The sequence below is a fragment of the Macaca nemestrina genome, chromosome 2 (assembly GCF_043159975.1).
Source record: "Macaca nemestrina isolate mMacNem1 chromosome 2, mMacNem.hap1, whole genome shotgun sequence".
Lineage (NCBI taxonomy): Eukaryota > Metazoa > Chordata > Mammalia > Primates > Cercopithecidae > Macaca > Macaca nemestrina.
In genome coordinates, this window is record NC_092126.1 from 174,346,411 (window position 1) to 174,369,621 (window position 23,211).

The 23,211-nt window shown below is 45.9% G+C and overlaps 1 protein-coding gene across 2 annotated transcripts; it reads left to right on the forward strand.

Moving 5' to 3' along the window:
- Window positions 1-362: 362 nt before the first annotated feature.
- On the forward strand, window positions 363-11,886 carry LOC105477597 (developmental pluripotency associated 4). Of its 2 annotated transcripts, none has more exons than XM_024791432.2 (7): window positions 363-421; window positions 3,614-3,734; window positions 6,285-6,445; window positions 6,532-6,582; window positions 8,860-9,148; window positions 10,556-10,754; window positions 11,602-11,886. In XM_024791432.2, exons 1-7 carry the CDS (start codon window positions 398-400, stop codon window positions 11,636-11,638), a joined length of 882 nt encoding a protein of 293 aa, XP_024647200.1. In that variant the 5' UTR covers window positions 363-397; the 3' UTR covers window positions 11,639-11,886. The 2 variants fall into 2 exon arrangements, with proteins under 2 accessions (XP_024647200.1, XP_024647201.1); XM_024791433.2 differs by lacking the exon at window positions 363-421 and adding an exon at window positions 929-992.
- Window positions 11,887-23,211: the final 11,325 nt, after the last annotated feature.

Consider the following 23,211-nt stretch of genomic DNA (forward strand, 5'->3'; position numbering starts at 1 on the left):
TTACACAAGTCCCATTATTAAATCCCTTCACACATCCTGCTCAAGTCTCTGGCCACATTTTTTTTTTCTCTTTCTGTAGAATCGTTCTGAAGGAGTCCTGAATCTCCCAAAGTCTCCGGAACCATACTTTGGATAATTACATTTAAAGTGCACAGAAAAGGGCCAGGAATGGTATTAGTAATTCAACCCAGACAAAGGTCACCCCATGAATAAGAAAGAATGCAATTTTAGCATTTACAAATTGTGGGGGAGGGAACAGACGGGGAGAAGAAAATAAGAGGTGAGGAGGGGAGAAAAAGGGTCTTCGGGCGGCAGGAAGTGGGAGGAGACTTTGCAAACAGCAATCTTAGGGCTGGGGCCATTTTGGAAGCATTTGCGAGGCTCCGCTTCTACAAGTATGGAGAAGGCAAAAGGCAAGGAGGTCAGTACAGTTTTAGTGGATTTGTTTTCTGTCTTCGTCTTCGTGTTTCTGTCTTCCCTGGGCACTCTTGATTTTTCTATTGAGGAGAAAAGAATGCGCCTTCGAATTTTCTCCTCTTGACTTTTTTTTTTTTTTTTTAAGAGTAAAGCCCAAGAACATGATTGCAGCCTGGTATATTGGAGTGAGGAGACAAGAAATGAGGTTTTCTAGGGTTAGTTGAGGAGGTTGAGGGTGTCAAAAGATAGGGGGAAAGAAAGAGGCCGGGCGCGGTGGCTCACGCCTGTAATCCCAGCACTTTGGGCGGCCGAGGCAGACGGATCACCTGAGGTCGGGAGTTCGAGACCACCTGACCACCATGGAGAAACCCCGTCTCTACTAAAAATACAAAATTAGCTGGGTGTGGTGGCGCACACCTGTAATCCCAGCTACTCGGGAGGCTGAAGCAGGAGAATCGCTTGAACCCGGGAGGCGGAGGTTGTGGTGAGCCGAGAAGGCGCCATTGCACCCCCAGCTTGGGCAACAAGAACGAAACTCCATCTCAAAAGAAAAAGTTTAAAAATCAGGCTTTCAGGTTAGTTTTGGAACAGGGTCTCTCACTTTGTCTCCCGGGCTGGAGTGCAGTGGCACCATCACTGCTCACTGCAACCTCGACCTCCCAGGCTCAAGCGATCCTCCCACCTCGGCCTTCCAAAGTGCTGCTGGGACCACAGGCGCGCGCCGCTGCTGCCCGCCGGTTTTTCTGTTTTGAAGAGGTGCTTTGTCCTGTCAGAAAGAATTAACCGAATATCGGGGCTAGAGGGAAATGGTAACAGGAGAAAAGGGTGGTAGGAAGAAGTAATTGAGATTATTATTTTTTTTAATGAATCGAGTTTCACTCTGTCGCCCAGGCTGGAGTGCAGTAGCCGATCTCGGCTCACTGCAGCCTCTGCCTCCCGGTTCAAGCGATTCTCCTGACTCAGCCTGGGACTGCAGGCGCGCACCACCACGCCCAGGTAGTTTTGGTATTTTTGGTAGTGATTGAGTTTCGATATGTTGACCAGGCTGGTCTCGAACTCCTGACCTCCATTAGCCCACCTCGGCCTCCCCAAAGTGCTGGGATTACAGGCGTGAGCCACGGAGCCCAGCCTTGATATTTAAATTTTAATTTATATCTAACGTACTCTTAATCTGTGTGTCTTTATGTTACCTCTGATTCTCAGCTTCTGTGTCTCTCGAGAAGTAAATTGTTGCCAGATTGCTATGAGAATTAAATGAATGAAAATAAGGAAGGCCAAGACCAGGCACAGCGGCACATGCCTGTAATCCCAGCACTTTGGGAGGCCGAGGTGGGCGGATCACTTGAGGCCAGGAGTTTGAGACCAGCCTGGCCAGCATGGTGAAACCACGAAAACCAGCTGGGCGTCATGGCGAGCGCCAGTAATTCCAGCTAGTCGGGAGGCTGAGGCAGAGAACTGCTTGAACCCGGGAGGTGGAGGTTGCAGTGAGCTGAGATTGTGCCACTGCGCTCCAGCCTGGACGACAGAGCGAGACTCCTCTCAAATAAAAAGAATATAGGGAGCCCTTGGGCGCTGTGGCTCACGCCTTTAATCCCAACACCTCATCTCTACGAAACATTAGCCAGGCGTGGTGGTACCTGTAGTCCCAGCTACTCAGGAGACTGAGGCAAAGGATCACTTGAGGAGGTAGAGATTGGAGTGAGTTACCGTCCTGCCACTGCATTCCAGCCTGGGTGAAAGAGCAAGCCCTTTTCTTTAATAAATGATTTATTTTTTTTGAGACGGAGTCTCGCTCTGTCGCCCAGGCTGGAGTGCAGTGGCTGGATCTCAGCTCACTGAAAGCTCCGCCTCCCGGGTTCAGGCCATTCTCCTGCCTCAGCCTCTCGAGTAGCTGGGACTACAGGCGTCCGCCACCTCGCCCGGCTAGTTTTTTTGTATTTTTTTTAGTAGAGACGGGGTTTCACCGTGTTAGCCAGGATGGTCTCGATCTCCTGACCTCGTGATCCGCCCGTCTCGGCCTCCCAAAGTGCTGGGATTACAAGCTTGAGCCACCGCGCCCAGCTAATAAATAAATATTTTTTAAAAAAGAATGAAAATAAGGAACATATCAAAGCGAATGCCTGGTATGAGACAGGGGATCAATATATGTTACTGTCTCTGGATTAAACAACTTTTCTCCACTCCCACTTTGCTTCCTTTGATTCAATTAACCAATTATGAGTGCCTATGATGAAAAGGAAAGAAATGCTATCCTCATGGAGCTTATAGTCAAGAGGAGTGTCAATCATTAATCAAATCACACAAACAAATTTAATTGCAATTAACAAGTAGTAGAAATGAGACAGTATGTAGTAGATTTGTCTGAAAGGACTAGAAGGGGTTCCCAGGTTAAATAACACTTAAAAGAGGAAGATGTTTAAGGTATAAGATTTTAAAGTGTAAATAGAAGTAGGGTGGAGGTTGGGGCTGAGGAATGTGTAACAACTTTGGAAAGGAAAGGAATTACGCGGCTGGAGCTTGGGTAGGGAGAGCAGTGTGAAATAGAAGGTAAGAGTCTGGTAGGTAATGTTAAAGACAATTATTTTTATGCTGAGAGCAATAAACCACTGAAAGGATGTGTCACTCTGCCAACAGTGTTAGAAAATAATTTATTTGGAAGGGGTCAAGAATGAAGGATTGGGGGAAAAAAATTCTTCAGGTGAGAGATGATGGAATACAGTAGGTGAGTTAAGAGCCTTTCTTTTTTTTTTTTTTTTTTTTTGAGACAGTCTCATTCTGTCACCCAGGTTGGAGTGCAGCGATGCAGCCTCTACCTACCTCCCTGGCTCAAGTGATTCTCCTACCTCAGTCTCTTGAGTAGCTCGGGCTACAGGCATGTACCACCATGCTCAGCTAATCTTGTTTCCTTTTTGTAGAGGCAAGGTTTCACTTGTTGTTGCTCAGGCTGGTATCCAACTACTGGACTCAAGCGATCCTCTTGCCTTGTCCTCCTAAAGCACTTGGATTACAGGCGTGAGCCACCACGCCTGGCCTGCATGACAGTGTGTATTAAGATGATACCCATAGGAGAATCCACACTGCCAGTGGAGTCCAGTGACTGCCTTGGTGCCTTAGAAGTGAGTTATCTTGAGGCAGGTAGTGTATGTGTGGTTTGGACACTGGAGGAATGACTGACCAGCTCCTCTGTTCCCAGTAGACCTCCACAGAGAAGTCGAGGGAAGAGGATCAGCAAACTTCTAATCAACCAAACATGATTGCTTTGCCAGGAACATCAGCAAAGGGAACCAAAGAAAAAAAGTCTGTCAAAGGCAATAAAGGTAAGAGGTCTTCAAATCCTCAAATCCCACTTTCTCAGGTCTTAGAAGCCAGAGGAATTTTTCTGAAGAAGAAAAGCCAGGGAAGAAATTTCCGTCATATATTTTGCAAATCCTACAGTTCATGGGAGTCTAGCTTAAACTGCACCTTCCTGAAGCATCTTTTGGTCACCATTGCCCTAACCGATCCCTTCCTATCTTCAGACTTCCACAGCATATTTGGTTCTGTTGATCATTTTTTCCTTCACTTGCTACTTGGAGTTAAGAATTTCAATGTGCAATGATTTGGGAACAGACAGCTGTAAATTTGAAGACCCATTCTTGAAACCGGACTACCTATTCTAAAAATAAGTTTGAACAATATCTACCTTTATTCGGGTGTGGGAATGGAGTGTTAAAATTTACATAGAATAATTAAGTGAAGTACTTACACTATGCCTAAGAAGTAATGGCCGGGCGCGGTGGCTCAAGCCTGTAATCCCAGCACTTTGGGAGGCCGAGACGGGCGGATCACGAGGTCAGGAGATCGAGACCATCCTGGCTAACACAGTGAAACCCCGTCTCTACTAAAAAATACAAAAAAAAAAAACTAGCCGGGCGAGGTGGCGGGCGCCTGTAGTCCCAGCTACTCGGGAGGCTGAGGCAGGAGAATGGCGTAAACCCGGGAGGCGGAGCTTGCAGTGGGCCGAGATCCGGCCACTGCGCTCCAGCCTGGGCGACAGAGCAAGACTCTGTCTCAAAAAAAAAAAAAAAAAAAAAAGTAGTAATATGTACACAGTAAACCCTACTAACTGTAAGTGTCATTACAGGCTGTGTCTTTTTTTTTGAGACACCAAGACAGGGTGTTGGTCTGTCATCCAGGCTAGAGTGTGGTGGCACCATCTCAGTTCCCTGCAACCTCTGCCTCCCTGGTTCAAGCGATTGTCCTGTCTTAGCCTCCCAAGTTAGCTAGGATTGCAGGCGTGTGCCACCATGCCTGGCTGATTTTTGTATTTTTAGTAGAGACGGGATTTTACCATATTGGCCAGGCTGGTTGTGAACTCTTGGCCTCAAGTGACCCATCTGCCTTGGCCTCCTGAAGTGCTGGGATTACAGGTGTAAGCCACCAGACCCAGCCTTAGACATTTTTTTGGCATGATCCTGGCCCACTAAAACCTCTGCCTCCCGGATTCAAACAGTTATCCAGCCTCAGCCTCCCAAGTAACTGAGATTACAGGCATGTGCCATCATGCCCAGCGAATTTTTTTTTTTTTTTTTAGTAGAGACAGCATTTCACCATGTTGGCCATGCTGGTCTCAAACTCCTGACCTCAGGTTATCCCCCCACCTCGGCCTCCCAAAGTGCTGGGATTACAGTGTGAGCCACTGTGCCTAGCCAAATATCTTTACTGAATGAAGACAAGGTATGTGAGGTGCAGAAGCAGGATGAACAGAAACACAGCTCAGCTAAGGAAGCATACCTGCTATGAAACCAGAGTGCTGCCCTGACTAGGGTGGGCTGGCAGAATTAGGAATATTAGTGGTTGCCTGTGTAGTATTGTCAGGTGTTGAGTTTGCTCTGTGTGTAGAGGACACCACTGAGTATGATCTCAAGTCTAAGACAGCGGTAATTCCCCTCGGGTGGAAGTGCCATCTCCGGTGCCACCACCTGGGTTCTGTGGATTAAGGGGTTCACAAAGGTATGATCTCAAGTCTAAGACAGTGATAATTCCCCTGGGATGGAAGTGGCATCTCCGGTGCCACCACCTGGGTTCTGTGGACTAAAGGGTTCACAAAGGAGCACGTGTACCTGAGTAGTGGGGAGATTGAGGAATAAAACTGGGATTTAGAAGTGGTAAGTCCTAGGTTTGAGAGGGATTGAACTATTAATAACTAAAACTGATTTTAGGCCGGGCGCGGTGGCTTAGGCCTGTAATCCTAGCACTTTGGGAGGCCTAGGTGGGCAGATCACAAGTTCAGGAGTTCGAGACCAGCTTGGCCAACATGGTGAAACTTCACCTCCACTAAAAATAGAAAAAAAATTAGCCGGGCGTGGTGGTGGGCATCTGTAATCCCAGCTACTCAGGAGGCTGAGGCAGGAGAATCGCTTGAACCCAGGAGGCGGAGGTTACAGGGAGCCAAGATTGCACCACTGCGCTCCAGCCGGGCGGCAAAGCAAGACTCTCAAAAAAAAAGGCCGGGCGCGGTGGCTCAAGCCTGTAATCCCAGCACTTTGGGAGGCCGAGACGGGCGGATCACGAGGTCAGGAGATCGAGACCATCCTGGCTAACACGGTGAAACCCCGTCTCTACTAAAAAATACAAAAAACTAGCCGGGCGAGGTGGCGGGCAACTGTAGTCCCAGCTACTCGGGAGGCTGAGGCAGGAGAATGGCGTAGACCCGGGAGGCGGAGCTTGCAGTGAGCTGAGATCCGGCCACTGCACTCCAGCCTGGGCGACAGAGCGAGACTCTGTCTCAAAAAAAAAAAAAAAAAAAAAAACAGTGATTTTACTTTTGAAATTCTGAAAAGGTACACAAAGTTAATTACTACTAATTTGATTCCATTCTCCTTCAGTGCTCTGTCCTAAGAAGAAGGCAGAGTGCAGTGACAACCCCAGACCTCAGAGGAAGATACCAATCCCTCCATTACCCTCTAAACTGCCACCTGTTAATCTGATTCACCGGGACATTCTGCGGGCCTGGTGCCAACAATTGAAGCTGAGCTCCAAAGGCCAGGTGAGGGCCTAGGCTGGGGATGGTACTGCTGGGAGGAAGGGTAGGAACCTTACTTGCCTTACTAACTCAGTTTTCTGTTGTCTTAGAAATTGGATGCATATAAGCGCCTGTGTGCCTTTGCCTACCCAAATCAAAAGGTAACTTTTTAAAGGATGTACGTTTCAGTGCTTATCCTAATTACCTATTGTAGCCTCAAAAGTGAGTAAAGGAACTGTCTTAGCCTCCGCTTGTCCCTCCACCCCTAGTTCTAAGAAAGAACAGTATTTTCCATGCCTGCTTTCGTTTTTTTTTTTGAGATGGAGTCTCACACTGTCACCCAGACTGGAGTGCTGTGGCACCATCTCAGCTCACTGCAACCTCCACCTCCCGAATTCAAGCAATTCTCCTGCCTCAGCCTCCTAAGTAGCTGAGATTACAAGCACCCGCCACCACGCCCAGCTAATTTTTTGTATTTTTAGTAGAGGTGGGGTTTCACTATTTTGGTCAGGCTGGTCTTGAACTCCTGACCTTGTGGTCTGCCCACCTCGGCCTCCCAAGGTGCTGGGATTACAGGTGTGAGCCACCGTGCCTGGCCTTCCATCCCTACTTCTCACCAAGTCTGCAAAGAATAATAAAAATGAGGCAGCCCAGCCTGGCCAACATGGTGAAATCCTGTCTCTACTAAAAATACAAAAATTAGCCAGGTGTGGTGGTGCATGTGTGTAATCCCAGCTATTCAGGAGGCTGAGGCAGTAGAATTCCTTGAAACCAGGAGGCAGAGGTTGCCGTGAGCTGAGATGCACCATTGCACTCCAGCCTGGGCACAAGAGTGAAACGCTGTCTCAAAAATAAAAAGAGGCAGCACTTAAATTTTTTTAATTGACAAAAATTGTATATTTTTATCATGTACAGCACATGGCTTTGAAATACGTATACATTGTGGAATGGCTAACTCAAGCTAATTAATACATACATCACTTTACATACTATATTATTATTATTATTATTATAATTATTGAGACAGAATTTCGCTCCATGCATCCGCTGCCTCCCGGATTCAGATGATTCTCCCGCCTTAGCCTCCCGAGTAGCTGAGATTACAGGTATGCGCCACCACACCTGGCTAATTTGGATTTTTAATAGAGACGGCATTTCTCCATGTTGGTCAGGCTGGTCTCAAACTCCCGACCTCAGGTGATCTGCCCACCTCAGCCTCCCAAAGTGCTGGGATTACAGGCGTGAGCCCCACCATGCCCAGGTTTTCTTTCTTTCTTTTTTTTTTTTTTTTTTTTTCTTTTTTTTGACACGGAGTCTCGCTCTGTCGCCCAGGCTGGAGTGCAGTGGCGCGATCTCAGCTCACTGCAAGCTCCGCCTCCCGGGTTCACGCCATTCTCCTGCCTCAGCCTCCCGAGTAGCTGGGACTACAGGCGCAGCTCCGCCTCCCGGGTTCACGCCATTCTCCTGCCTCAGCCTCCCGAGTAGCTGGGACTACAGGCGCCCACAACCGCGCCCGGCTAATTTTTTGTATTTTTAGTAGAGACGGGGTTTCACCGTGGTCTCGATCTCCTGACCTTGTGATCCGCCCGCCTTGGCCTCCCAAAGTGCTGGGATTACAGGCGTGAGCCACCGCGCCCGGCCTCTTTTTTTTTTTTTTTTTTTTTAAGACAAAGTTTCGCTCTTGTTGCTCAGGCTGGAGTGCAGTGCGCAATCTCAGCTCACTGCAACCTCCACCTCCTGGGTTCAAGCGATTCTCCTGCCTCAGCCTCCAGAGTAGCTGGGATTACAGCACCTGCCACCACGCCTGGCTGATGTTTGTATTTTTAGTAGAGACAGGGTTTCACCATGTTGGCCAGGCTGGTCTAGAACTCCTGACCTCGTGATCCGCTCACTTCGGTCTCCCAAAGTGCTGGGATTACAGGCGTGAGCCACTGTGCCCGGCCAGCAATTTTCTTTCTTTTTTTTTTTTTAAAGACAGAGTCTCCCTCTGTCACCTAGGCTGGAGTACAGGCTCACTGCAACTTCCGCCTCCCTGGTTCAAGTGATACCCCAGTCTCAGCCCCCTGAGTAGCTGGGATTGCAGGCATGAACCACCACGCCTGGATAATTTTTGTATTTTTAGTAGAGATGCGGTTTCACCACGTTGGCCAGGCTGTTCTTGAACTCCTGACCTCAAGTGTTTTCACCAACCTTGGCCTCCCAAAGTGCTGGGATTACAGACCTGAGCCATGTGCAGCCAACTGTGCAATTTTCAAGAAGACAGTACATTGTAATTAACTATGTATAGTTACCAAGTTGTACAGTGGATCTCTTGAACCTAGACCTCCTGTCTAAGTGAAACTTTGCATTTGATCAAGAACTTCTTAACTCTGAGGCCATTTATTTTTGTTAGAATTTTAATCTTTATTTTTATCTTTATTATCTAACCCTTTCTGTAGGATTTTCCTAGCACAGCAAAAGAGGCCAAAATCCGGAAATCATTGAAAAAAAAATTAAAGGTGGAAAAAGGGGAAACATCCCTGCAAAGTTCTGAGACACATCCTCCTGAAGTGGCCCTTCCCCCTGCGGAGGGGCCGCCTGCCCTGGAAGATTCCACTGCTCTCCTTGAGGGAGTTAATACAGTTGTGGTGACAACTTCTGCCCCAGAGGCTTTGCTGGCCTCCTGGGCGAGAATTTCGGCCAGGGCGAGGACGCCAGAGGCAGTGGAATCTCCACAAGAGGCCTGTGGTAAGCCCAACACGAAGAGCTTATTCTGGTCCAGTGGGGAAATAAGCTTAGTAGAGATTAATGCCTGATATATTTTTAGGGTATATCAAAATGCCTTTGAGGGCCGGCGATTCCTGGACCCTGCCCACAGAGTTTCTAATTCAGGTCTAGGACAGGACCTGAGCATTTGCATTTCTTTCTTTTTCTTTTTGAGACAGAGTTTCGTTCTTGTTGCCCAGGCTAGAGTGCAGTGGTGCGATCTTGGCTCACCACAACCTCAACCTCCCGGGTTCCAGCAATTCGCCTGCTTCAGCCTTCCTGAGTAGCTGGGATTACAGGCAGGCGCAACCATGCCCGGCTAATTTTGTATTTTTAGTAGAGACGGGTTTTCTCCATGTTGGTCAGGCTGGTCTCAAACTCCTGACCTCAGATGATCCGCCTGCCTCGGCCTCCCAGAATGCTGGGATTACAGGTGTGAGCCACTGCACCCAGCGAGAGTTTGCATTTCTCAGTTTTCCGGGCAGCAGTAAGGATGCTGGTCTGGGGACCACAGTTTGAGAACCACTGCTTTAAATGATTGATGGCATCAGAAGAGGATAGCAGTTTGGTTTTCTTTCTTTCCCCTTTAAGCAATTTAAAAGTAAGATCTAAAATTAATTGCCTGCAGCTGAGCCCCAGAATGGCATTAATAAGTTATTTAAAATATTTCCCAGTGTTTTCATTGTAAAATGAGCGATACCTAGCTTATATGTTGTAAGAATCACAGAAAATACAACAAAAGAAGACAATAAACTGTTTAGCACAATCCAATGTGTGTTCAGAGCTGGGGCCCCTGAGCTTGTTTCATGAAGCCCTTTCCAGACACTCTGGGTTAGTCTTTCTACCATCTGCCCACCTACAACTATACTACTTCCAACTAGATTTATTTATTTGTTTGTTTGTTTGTTTGTTTGTTTATTTGAGACGGAGTCTTGCTCTGTCGCCCAGGCTGTAGTACAGTGGTGTGATCATGGCTCACTGCGAGCTCCGCCTCCCAGGTTCACGCCATTCTCCTGCCTCATTCTCCCAAGTAGCTGGGACTACAGGCGCCCGCCACCACGCCCGGCTAATATGTATTTTTAGTAGAGACGGGGTTTCACAGTGTTAGCCAGGATGGTCTCAATATCCTGACCTCATGATCCGCCCGCCTTGGCCTCCCAAAGTGCTGGGATTACAGGCATGAGCCACCGTGCCCCGCCTAGATTTTTAAGTTTTAACAGGAACTGTCTTGTATGCTTTTCTAAAGGAGAACAGAATAGAGAAGAGGTTAAGTTAGGATTTCAGGGTTCACGTCTTGGAGTTGGTCGATCAAGGGTGATGGGCCATAATGCAGCCTTACATCGGTATGTCATCCTGGTGTGTGGGTGCCTGTCTCTCTTCCTTCGCCAGGTGTCAGGTGGTGTGTGGTCCATGGGAAAAGTCTCCCTGCAGACACAGATGGTTGGGTTCACCTGCAGTTTCATGCTGGTCAAGCCTGGGTTCCAGAAAAGCAAGAAGGGAGAGTGAGTGCACTCTTCTTGCTTCCTGCCTCCAATTTTCCACCCCCGCATCTTGAAGACAATATGTTGTGCCCCAAATGTGTTCACAGGTAATTACCTGATGCTTTTCTCCAAACTAAAAGTGGGTGCTGGATTTTCAATTGCAGAAAGTCAAGATACACATTAATCTTATATAGCCATGTATTTCAAGCTCAAATTGTCAGTAAAGAGTTTCAAGAAAATCATTACTCAGTTAAGTTTATCCCTAGGAAACAGAAAGCATTTCTGTGTCAGGGTTTAACGCTTCTACCTGGAGACACAGAATTCTGGGAGCAACAAACATTGTATAATTACTATATTCAAAGTGTATGCCCTACACAGAAATAATGACTAGTAAAAAAGCTCTTCCTTTAAGTAGCCTACAGTCTAAACAGGGATGGTGCACATACAAACACCTGGAATAACGTGAATATCAAAGAAGAGATTCCTTAAGTTAAGGGAAGAATTGACTAGATCGGTAATTTCTCAGCCAGGGAAACATAGCAAGACCATCTCCCACAGGAGGAAGTGTGTGAATGTGTGATTGGCTTTTCCTTTGGGATATCCTGCTTTTTGCTGTATTTTGATAATCTCTCTATGCCAAGCAAGTTGAATAGAAGTGAGGAGGTCACTTTGGGTAGTCCTTTAATGACATACTTGGGTTTTTGGGAAAGTGATGCAAAGAGCCCCTCCAAGGTCTCTTGTCCATGGTTCGCACAAGTCGGGGAACATATTTCAGAGGCATGCTAACTTGGCTAATGATCTTCATTCTCGAATGACAGCGTCATAGGCTTGTTACCTATGATCCTAAAGTTGTAAGGGCAATTTCAACAGCATTCCAGCAACGGGTTTCTTGGCTATTTTTGATATTTCTTGATTCTTATCTTTTTGAAAACAAACGTTTTATTTGCTTTATAGGAACAAGGTCTTAATAAAAAGCCTCCAATGGGAATAGAATATCAGGAAAAAGGCCACATCTATGGTAATTAATGGCAGAAAGTCTGGAGAGTCGGATTCCGAGGGGCTGCTGACAGGTGAACTCTGGTCCTCTGCACACCTGTTTATGGACCATGCAGACTGGTGGGGTGGCAGATGTTAGCCTAAGAGCCCTAGCAGTGCCTGTTGCTTTGTGAGTGGAGATAGAGACTCTCAGATTTAAAAACGGAAAAACATTTCGCAAATTACCATAAATTGTAGCTAATATATAGAAAAACTCATTCGTACTACTTTTCTAAAATAGACATGACTTCAGCAGCAGCTCTGTTTTGTTTTGTCTTTTGAGACAGTGTCTCACTCTGTTGCCCAGGCTGGAGTGCACTTGTTCAATCTCAGTTCAGTGCAATCTCTGCCTCCTGAGTTCAATTGATTCTCCTGCCTCAGCCTCCTGAGTAGCTGGGATTACAGGCACCAGCCACCACACCCTTTTTTTTTTTTTTTTTTTTTTTTAGTAGAGATGGGGTTTCCCTATGTTGGCCAGGTTAGTCTCGAACTCCTGGACTCAAGTGATCACCCGCCTCGGCCTTCCAAAATACTGGGATTATGGGCATGAGCCACTGTGCCTGATCTTCAACAGGTCTTTTAAGTGAGAAGTTCTTCAGCTGAGCATTGTGAAGGAGTTGAGTAAAACTCAACTGGCTCTTGTGCTCAATTTTCTTTTCCTCTGAACACTGACTACTTTAGGAGCTGCTTCATTCCAATTGCAATTTCATAAAACATAAAGTATTTTAAGGCAAATAAAGGCTGTTAATTCTCTCCCTCCCTCAAACACATGATTTTTAATATTCGAAACAATATTTTTCAAAGTTCTCTTAACCTGAGATTTCTGTGGTTTGACTCCAGGATCAAAACACAAGGACTTTGTATTATTTCACTTATAATTGTTTTGTATATTTCTGGTGTTAAAAATGTTTAAGGTTGCTTTCCACTCATTAATACATAATATGTTGAACTTAAAATGTGTTTATTAACCGATTCTCCATAAATAAAAATAAGATGTGTATATAAAATAATTCATCTGTTGTATTTAGGGAACCGTATTCGTTGCATGCAAATTTTATTGTTAGTGTTCTTAAAAGTAGGAGTAGGCCGGGCACGGTGGCTCAAGCCTGTAATCCCAGCACTTTGGGAGGCCGAGACGGGCGGATCACGAGGTTGGGAGATCGAGACCATCCTGGCTAACACGGTGAAACCCCGTCTCTACTAAAAAAATACAAAAAACTAGCCGGGTGAGGTGGCGGGCGCCTGTAGTCCCAGCTACTCGGGAGGCTGAGGCAGTAGAATGGCGTGAACCCGGGAGGCGGAGCTTGCGGTGAGCTGAGATCCGGCCACTGCACTCCAGCCTGGGCGACAGAGCGAGACTCCGTCTCAAAAAAAAAAAAAAAAGTAGGAGTAAACCAAAATGTGTGATTTTTCTTTTGTATGACTCATTTGTTTGTTCTTTATTAGTTGGCGGTATGGGTCGGATCATTTGTTTTTAAAACTACTTAGGTATGATTGACATACAAAAACTGTACATATTTAATGTATCCTATTGAGTGTAATTAATTTTTAATTTTTTTGTGTACTTCCTAAATTTATAGTCCTGTGAGTCTGGGAACAGATCTGTTTTTCACTTGTCCTGGTTTAATGACAGTTTCCAACATTGTTTTGTTATTACAAGTACGGAATTTCTATTATTTTTATTTTATTTTATTTTGCACCTTTAATGAAGATACTAAAAATAATGCACTGGAAGGAGTGGCAGAGTTGGAAAATTTGTAACCATCATAATTCAGATGTAATAGGTTTGGGAAAGAATCCTCAAAAATGTTAAAGCAAAGGAGGAAAGTTTGTTGAGAAGCAAGATGTTCTTCTCTCCTGGACCCCCATTGGTTGTTGGTGGTCAGAATTGTTCAGTGTAATAAATAATAAGACATTTTTTTCTTATACTATGTGTATTGTTCGTTTTAATTTTGTTTCCTTTTTAAACTTCTATCCTGCTTTCTTTGGATGGGTCAAGTTTCTATTCCGTTTCCTTCCTTTCTATTAATTTGGAAATTTCCTTTGCTTTATTATTCTGCTGGTAGATACCTCCCTGGTTCTAACATATTTCAATAAACTTAAATTTCTCTCTATACAAAATAAATTAATAATTGGAGTCTACCAGTAAGACAGTTTATTTACTCATCCTTCTTGCCCTGGCAAGATAAAATTTTAAAGTTACATAACTCACCACATCACCCTAATTTTCACAGGCCTCCCCCAAAGTTCCTATCACCACATTCAGTCCCCCACTCCCTGTCTGCCGGCTATACTCCCAGAATACTAAGAGGAAGACAGTTGGAGCTATAAACTCCCTGTGTCTCAGATGAGTTCCCTGGCCAGAGGCATGACATCTTGCTGTTTTGTGGGGGAGCTGAGAGAAGAGGTTTGTATTCCCAATATCCCATCTGGATGTTAAGGTAACATTTGTACAAATAGGTCTGTGCCCACGTTGTAACTGGTGTGGGAAACCTGGAGCCAGCGTTCCAAATTTCTCTCGGCACCAAAGGGACATGGCAGCTTCCAAGGGTAAATGTTGGTCAGGGCCTCTGACCACATTGCTGATGGAAATAAAATTTCTGTATTTTGGCATGATGGAGTTTATGGACACAAAAATTGGAGTTTAGCTACAGCCACCTAAACCAAGGATTCCAACTTAGCACCACCAAGAAAGTTACAAACTAAAATGTCTTTTCTGATAAACGATGGGAAGTACACAATATCATTGCCAAAAAGATAATGTAAATCTAATCATGAGGGAACAATTAGTCCGGATTACACCTGTCGTCTCAGGCTAATTGAGTCTACCTTGCTTTGAATGACACTTAGACATAGCCATTTGTGAAGGGCCACAGAGGCCAGGGGCAGTGGCTCATACCTGTAATCCCAACACTTGGGAGACTGAGGCTGGCAGATGACTTGAGCCCAGGAGTTCGAGACCAGCCTGGGCAACACGTTGAAACCCTTTCACCAAAATACAAAAATTAGCCAGCTGTGGCGGCCTTTGGCTAGTAGTCCCAGCTACTGGGGTGGCCAAAATGGCAGGATTGCTTGAGCTGGAGGTCGAGGCTGTAGTGAGCCGTGATTGCACCACTGCCCTTCCAGCCTGGGCACCAGAGCAGAGACCCTGCCTCAAGAAAAAAAAAAAAGTCTGGAAAGAAAAGTAACAAAAGGACAATCTCTGTATTCAAATAAGGTTAAAATTGGCCGGGTGTGGTGGCTCACGCCTGTAATCCCAGCACTTTGAAAGGCCAGGCGGGTGGATCACCTGAGGTCAGGAAGAGTTTGAGACCAGCCTGAGCAACATGGTGAAACCCTGTCTCTATTAAAAATACAAAAATTAGGCCGGGCGCGGTGGCTCAAGCCTGTAATCCCAGCACTTTGGGAGGCCGAGACGGGCGGATCACGAGGTCAGGAGATCGAGACCATCCTGGCTGACACCGTGAAACCCCGTTTCTACTTTAAAAATACAAAAAACTAGCCGGGCGAGGTGGCGGGCGCCTGTAGTCCCAGCTACTCGGGAGGCTGAGGCAGGAGAATGGCGTGAACCCGGGAGGCGGAGCTTGCAGTGAGCTGAGATCCGGCCACTGCACTCCAGCCTGGGCGGCAGAGCGAGACTCCGTCTCAAAAAAAAAAAAAAATAAAAAAATAAAAAATTAGGCCAGGCACAGTGGCTAACGCCTGTAATCTCGGTATTTTGGGAGGCCGAGGGGGGCAGACCACCTGAGGTTGGGAGTTTGAGGACAGCCTGACCAACATGGAGAAACCCTGTCTCTACTAAAAACACAAAAATTAGCTGGGTGTGGTGGCACATGCCTGTAATTCCAGCTACTCGGGAGGCAGAGGTTGTGGTGAGCCAAGATCACGCCATTGCACTCCATCCTGGGCAACAAAAGCAAAACTCCACCTCAAAAGCAAAAAACAAAAAACATTAGCTGGGCGTGGTAGCACATGCCTATAATCCCAGCTACTTAGGAGGCTGAGGCAGGAGAATCGCTTGAACCTAGGAGGTGAAGGTTGCAGTGAGCCAAGATTGTGCCTCTGCACTCCAGCCTGGACAATAGAGTGAGACTCCGTCCCACACACACACAAAAAGGGCCAGGTGCGGTGGCACACACCTGTAATCCCAGTAATTTGGGAGGCCCAGGGGGTCGGATCACCTGAGATCCAGAGTTTGAGACCAGCCTAGCCAACATGGTGAAACTCTGTCTCTACCAAAAATACAAACTAGCCGGGTATGGTGGCACACACCTGTAATCCCAGCTACTTGGGAGGTTGAGGCAGGAGACTTGCTTGAACCCAGGAGGTGGAGGTTGCAGTTAGCCAAGATCCCACCATTGCACTCTAGCCTGGGCAAAAATAGCAAAGCTCCACCTCAAAAAAAAAAAAAAGGTTAAGTTTTCCATAAAATGTGAGTGATTCTCATTTAGTTCCCAAACCAGGAGCATCCATATTAGTGTGGAACTTTGAAATGCATGTTACTTCATCTCAGACCTACTGAATGACACAGGGTGTGGTTCAGCAATGTGTTATCACGAGTCCTGCAGAAGAGTATAAGAATTGCTAATCTTGGTGATAGAAAGCAAAACAGGTTTTCTAAAGGGTGGAAGTAATGGGAATTGACTGGAAGAGCCCCAAAGGAATTTTTCTAGTTATAGAAATATTTTCTATATTGATTGGAGGAATTGGCTAATCATTTATTTTTCATTTTATTCTATTTTATTTTATTTTATTTTATTTTTGAGATAGAGTTTCACTCCTGTTGCCCAGGCTGGAGTGCAATGGTGTGATCTTGGCTCACCACAACCTCTGCCTTCTGGGTTCAAGTGATTCTCCTGCCTCAGCCTCCTGAGTAGCTGGGATTACAGGTATGTGCCACCACCCCCTGCTAATTTTTTGTAGTTTTAGTAGAGACAGTTTCTCCATGTTGGTCAGGCTGGTCTCGAACTGTCAACCTCAGGTGATCCACCCACCTCAGCCTCCCAAAGTGCTAGGATTACAGGCGTGAGCCACCACACCCAGCCTGGCTACTCATTTTTTAAAGCTCATTACAGTGTACACTCAAGATCTGTGCATTTCACTCTAAATTTTATCTCAAAGGAGAAAAAATGGTTAGTTTGGAAATTAAAGAGGAAATAGTTTGTGTCACATAACTGTACCCCTAATATTTCTGTACACGTCAGAGCTAGAGATTGAGAGAAGTCTTGTTTATCTCCTTGGTAGACGACAAGGAGGAGGACCACAATACATCAGGGGGTTTATAACACCAAGGAGGGTTCTAAAGAGGTACACAGACTGGACAAGAATTCCTCACCATTCCAGAACTCAAGCAGCTCTAAGTAGAATGCAAACGTTAAGAACTTTCTACATTCTGCTCTTCCTTCAAACTCCTGGTTCAGGCCAGGCTCATGCCTGTAATGATTCTCCTTCCTCAGCCTCCCAAGTAGCTGCGATTACAGGCACCTGCCACCACACGCAGCTAATTTTTTGTATTTTTAGTAGAGATGGGGTTTCACTGTGTTAGCCAGGATGTTCTCGATCTCCTGACCTCATAATCCGTCCGCTTATGGCCTCCTAAAGTGCTGGGATCACAGGCATGAGCCACCGAACCTGGCCTTTTTCGTTTTGAAACGGAGTCTCACTCTGTTGCCCTGGCCTGGCTGGAGTGCAGTGGCGAGGTCTTGGCTCATCACAACCTCAGCCTCCCAGGTTCAAGCCATTCTCCTGTCTCAGCCTCCTGAGTAGCTGGGATTACAGGCATGCACCACCGGGCCCGGCTTTTTTTTTTTTTTTTTCTTGAGACGGAGTCTTGCTCTGTTGCCCAAGCTGGAGTGCAATGGCATGATCTTGGCTCACCACAACCTCCGCCTCCTGGGATCAAGTGATTCTCCTGACTCCAGCCTCCCGAGTTGCTGGGACTACAGGTGTGCACCACTAGCCCCAGCTAATTCTTGTATTTTTAGTAGAGACGGGGTTTCACTATGTTGGCCAGGCTGGTCTCGAACTCCTGACCTTGTCATCCGCCGGCCTCAGCCTCCCAAAGTGTTGGGATTACAGGCCTGAGCCACCACGCCCAGCTAGTTTTTGTATTTTTAGTAGAAATGGGGTGCCACCTTCTTGGCCAGGCTGGTCTTGAACTCCTGACCTCGTGATCCATTCACCTCGGCCTGAAGTGCTGGGATTACAGGCTTTAGCCACCGCGTCCGGCCCCACTGATCTATTTTTCACTTTAATTATTTGGCTTTTCTGGGATGTTGTAAAAATGTAATGAGTCTGAGTTATGCATCTGAGTTCTTTAATTTAACGTAATGTATTTGAGACTGATACATGTTTTTGCATGTATCATTAGTTTGCTCCTTTTCATTAATGAATAGTGCTATTCCATTTTGTGGGAGTACCACAGTTTGTGAACCATTCACCACTTGAGGGATATTTAGTTATTTTTAGGTTTTCATGATTACAAATAAGTCTTCTATAAACCTCTTTATGTAATTTTTTGTTTGAATATTGAAGTTTCACTCATTTGGGCTAAATACTCAAGGAAGGAGATTGCTGGACCATATATTAAGTGTACGTTTAGCTTGACAAGACACTGCCAAACTGTTTTCCAAACTGACTGTGCCATACTGTATTTTCACTGAAATATATGAGATGCGGCCAGGCGCGGTCGCTCATGCCTATAATCCCAGCACTTTGGGAGGCCGAGGCAGGTGGATCATCTGAGGTCAAGAGTTCAAGACCAGCCTGACCAACATGGAGAAATCCTGTCTCTACTAAAAATGCAAAATTAGCCAGTCGTAGTGGCGCATGCCTGTAATCCTAGCTACTAAGAAGGCTGAGGCAGGAGAATCGCTTGAACCTGGGAGATGGAGGTTGCGGTGAACTGAGATCACACCATTGCATTCCAGCCTAGGCAAGAAGAATGAGGCCGGGCGCGGTGGCTCACGCCTGTAATCCCAGCACTTTGGGAGGCCGAGGCGGGCGGATCACAAGGTCAGGAGATCGAGACCACGGTGAAACCACGTCTCTACTAAAAATACAAAAAATTAGCCGGGCGCGGTGGCGGGCGCCTGTAGTCCCAGCTACTCAGGAGGCTGAGGCAGGAGAATGGCGTAAACCCAGGAGGCGGAGCTTGCAGTGAGCCGAGATCGCGCCACTGCACTCCAGCCTGGGCGACAGAGCGAGACTCCATCTCAAAAAACAAAAACAAAAACAAACAAAAAAAAAAGAAGAATGAAACTCCGCGTCCAAAAAAAAAAACTCAAACCAGAATTGCTGCACTTTTATCTATTATATATTGGTGTTCCACAAACATCTATTTTTGTAGAACATATTTCTCTGATATAAAAGAATAAAAGTGTTAGCTGGGTGTGTTGGCATAAGCCTGTTGTCCCAGCTCTTGGGGAGGCTGAGGCAACAGAATCACTTGAGCCCAGGAGTGAGAGGCTGCAGTGAGCCCTGATCATACCATTGTACCCCAGCCTGAGCAACAGAGTGAGATCCTGTATCAAAATAAACAAATAAATAAAAGCGATTTTGAAAAAAGATAAGATTAAATTTAAAAAATAAAAACGATTTTGAAAGCACTTATCTAAATAAGAAATACAATGCATTTATATTTACCTTACAATATAGAAAATAAAATATATATTTGAAAAAAGTAATGCATTTTTATTTCAGAACTATTGTCTATTATTGGAATAAATAACAGAAAAAAAGTATTCAGAAAAGATTTTTTTGAAGGTTGTTTTTAATAGTTTGGCGTCCTGTTAGTGGCTACTTTTTAGCTTTGAAGTACACGTACACTAATTCCTAAACTAAAATTGGTGCTATCTGTTTTAGAGTTATTTTGGGGACCTAATTAGGAGCCTTCTATGAACTGAGCCCCATGGGAATAAGGATGTGTCTGAGAACTTCAGATTGCCACAGTCTAGTAGAAATAGTCACATCTGTCTGTGAAAAGTATTTACACCAAATCCTTTAGCAGCAGCACAGAAACAGACATCTGCTATACAATGGAGTTGGGTGAAAGGGGTGGAAATGTGGATGTTCAGGTAATATTAATAACCCTAGCATTGGCTGGGTGTGGTGGCTCACACCTGTAATCCCAGCACTTTGGGAGGCCGAGGCAGGCGGATCACCTGAGGTCAGGAGTTCGAGACCAGCCTAGCCAGCATGATGAAACCCCATCTCTACTTAAAATACAAAAATTAGTTGGGCGTGGTGACAGGCGCCTGTAATCCCAGCTACTCAGGAAGGTGAGGCGGGAGAATCGCTTGAACGTGGGAGGCGGAGGTTGTGGTGAGCCAAGATCACACCAATGCACTCCAGCCTGGGCAACACACTGAGACTCCGTCTCAAAAAATAAAAAAATAAATAGGCCGGGCGCGGTGGCTCAGGCTTGTAATCCCAGCACTTTGGGAGGCCGAGGCGGGCGTATGACCAGGTTAGGAGCTTGAGGCCAGCCTGGCCAACACGGTGGAACCCCGTCTCTACCAAAAATACAAATATTAGCTGAGTATGGTGGCAGGCGCCTGTAACCCCAGCTATTCGGGAGGCTGAGGCACAAGAATCACTTGAACCCGGATGTGGAGTTTGCAGTGAGCCGAGATCATGCCACTGTACTCCAGCCTGGGCGACAGAGCTAGACTCAGTCTCGAGAAAACAACAACAACAAAACCTTTAGCATTGATTGAGCTTCTCTTATGAGCCAGATAGAGTGCAAGGCTCTGGGAGACCAAAGGTGATTGAAACCTACCTGGCCATTGCTGTCATAGAACCTGCTAATTGAGGAGATGAAATTACCCTAAGATTCCAAATATGTACAGAATTACAGATTCCAAATATGTACAGAATTACAGATTCCAATGATTTTTCTTAAAAGGACTAGAGTGAGAGAATGACAAGAGGAATCGCTTTTAGGGTTACTCTTAAGAAATGCATTTAAGCTTGGCTGGGCGCGGTGGCTCACACCTGTAATCCCAGCACTTTGGGAGGCCGAGGCGGGCGGATCACGAGGTCAGGAGATCGAGACCATCCTGGCTAACACGGTGAAACCTCGTCTCTACTAAAAACACAAAAAAGCCGGGCGTAGTGGCGGGCGCCTGTAGTCCCAGCTACTCGGGAGGCTGAGGCAGGAGAAAGGCGTGAACCCTGAAGGCGGAGCTTGCAGTGAGCCGAGATCGGGCCACTGCACTCCAGCCTGGGCAACACAGAGAGACTCCGTCTCAAAAAATAAAACAAAAAATAAAATGAAAAATAAGAAGTGCATTTAAGCTTAAAGAATGAGGCGTCAGATGAGTGAAGAGGGACAGAAATAACATTTTTCTTAAAAACTTAAAATAGCAGGCTGGGTGTGGTGGCTCACACCTGTAATCCTTACACTTTGGGAGACCTACGGGGGAGACTGCTTGAGCCCAGGAGAGACAAGCTTGGGCAACATAGTGCGACCCCGTCTCTACAAAAAAGTAAATTTAGACAGGCGTGGTGGCACATGCCTGTAGCCATGGCTACTCAGGAGGCTGAGGTGGGAGGATCTCTTGAGCCCAGCAGGTAAAGGCTGTAGTGAGCTGTGGTCGCACCACTGTACTCCAGCCTGGGCAACAGAAACTAGAACAGACTAAAGGGTAAAACAAGTAAAACTGGCAAAATTCAAATAGGAAACTATAGGAAATTCACACAATTATTTCAACAGTAACAACAACAACAACAAATTGTAAGAAGTAAGAAGTGGAAGCTGCATGTGATGGCATGTGCCTGTAATCCCAGCTACTCAGGAGGCTGAGGCAGGAGGATTGCTTGAGCCCAGGAGTTCAAGCCCAGCCTGTGTAACATAATGAAACCCTGTCTCCATATAATGAATAAATAAATAAAAACAGATGTAGATAACTTATAAAGAAAAATTTAAGACATATTTCAATTTATCACAGAGCTTGATTGGACGCTGATTCAAACAGATTGCTCAAAAAAGAAAATGAGGGAAGAGAAAAACATATAAGATAAATGGAGTTTTTTTTTGGAGATCCACCACCTGGGTTCAAGCAATTCTCCTGCCTCAGCCCCCACCAGTAGCTGGAACTACAGGCGCGTGCCACCATGCGTTGCTAATTTTTGAATTTTCAGTACAGATGGGGTTTCTCCATGTTGGCTGGCTGGTCTCAAACTCCTGACCTCAGGTGATCCACCCGCCTTGGCCTCCCAAAGTGCTGGGATTACAGGTGTGAGCCATAGTGCCCGGCCAGATAATTGGAGTTTTGAATACTGCTGGATATTTGAACATAACATATATTTGAATACTTTGATAATATTAAATAGTGATTTTTAAAATTATGTTTAGATGTAAAAAGGATATCGTAGTTATAATAGGAACAAAGTTTCCCCCCCCCCCCGGATTTATTTATTTATTTATTGAGACAGCCTCACTGCAGCCTCCGGCTCCTGGGCTGATGAGATCCTCTGACCTCAGCCCCCTGAGTAGCTAGGACCACAGTCATGTCCCACCACATCCACATGCCCAGTTATTTTATTTTTATTTTCTTTTTTTTTTGGTAACAATGAGATCTCACTATGTTGCCCAGGCTGGTCTCATACTCTCAGGTTCAAGTGTTCCTGCCACCTCAGCCTCCTGACGTGCTGAGATTACAGGTGTGAACCATGGCACCGGCCTTTTCCCTGAATTTATGAATGAAATCATAGGCGATCTGGATTTGCTTCAAAATAACCCATGGAGAAGGAATGGACGGCAATTGAGATGAAACCAGACTGGCTGTAAGTAAATTATTGTTGTCTACTTTTGTACATGTTTGAACTTTCCCATACTAAAACATTCTCAAAAAGCTGGGCAAAAAAACCCAGGAAAACAAATAAGATGACCTTTGTTTTCGTTTTTGTGACAGTCTCTCTCTGTCGCCCAGGCTGGAGTGCAGTGGCTTGATCCTGGCTCACTGCAACCTTCACCTCCTGGGTTCAAGCGATTCTCGTGCCTCAGACTCCGGGGTAGCTAGAATTACAGACATGCACCACCATGCCCGGCGAATTTTTGTATTTTTAGTAGAGACGGGGTTTCGCCAAGTTAGCCAGGCTGGTCTTGAACTCCTGACCTCAGATGTTCCGTCTGCCTCAGCCTCCCAAAGTGCTGGGATTACAGGCGTGAGCCAACGCGCCCGGCCTAAAATGATTATATTGCAAAAAATGCAATGAAGAAAAGAAAACATGGTAATGAAATGGTCTTTCCACTCGAAATCCTGTCCCTACCTAAGGCATTAGGATCAGCTCAGGCCATTAGGTCAGCTTTCCTCTAAATTGCCCATTAAAAGCAACAGGGGCCACACCCAACCGGGTAGGCGGAATGCTTTTCTGGCTGCATCTTAGAGGGCTGCATTCAGGTTCCATCCTGGAAGGGAGGAGCCGGAATTCCAATCATTATCTGCCGTTGACTGCCTGTCTCCAAAGCCCTTTGTTTATATCCTGATTTAGCTAACGCTTCCAGACTTCAGGAGTTGAAGAATC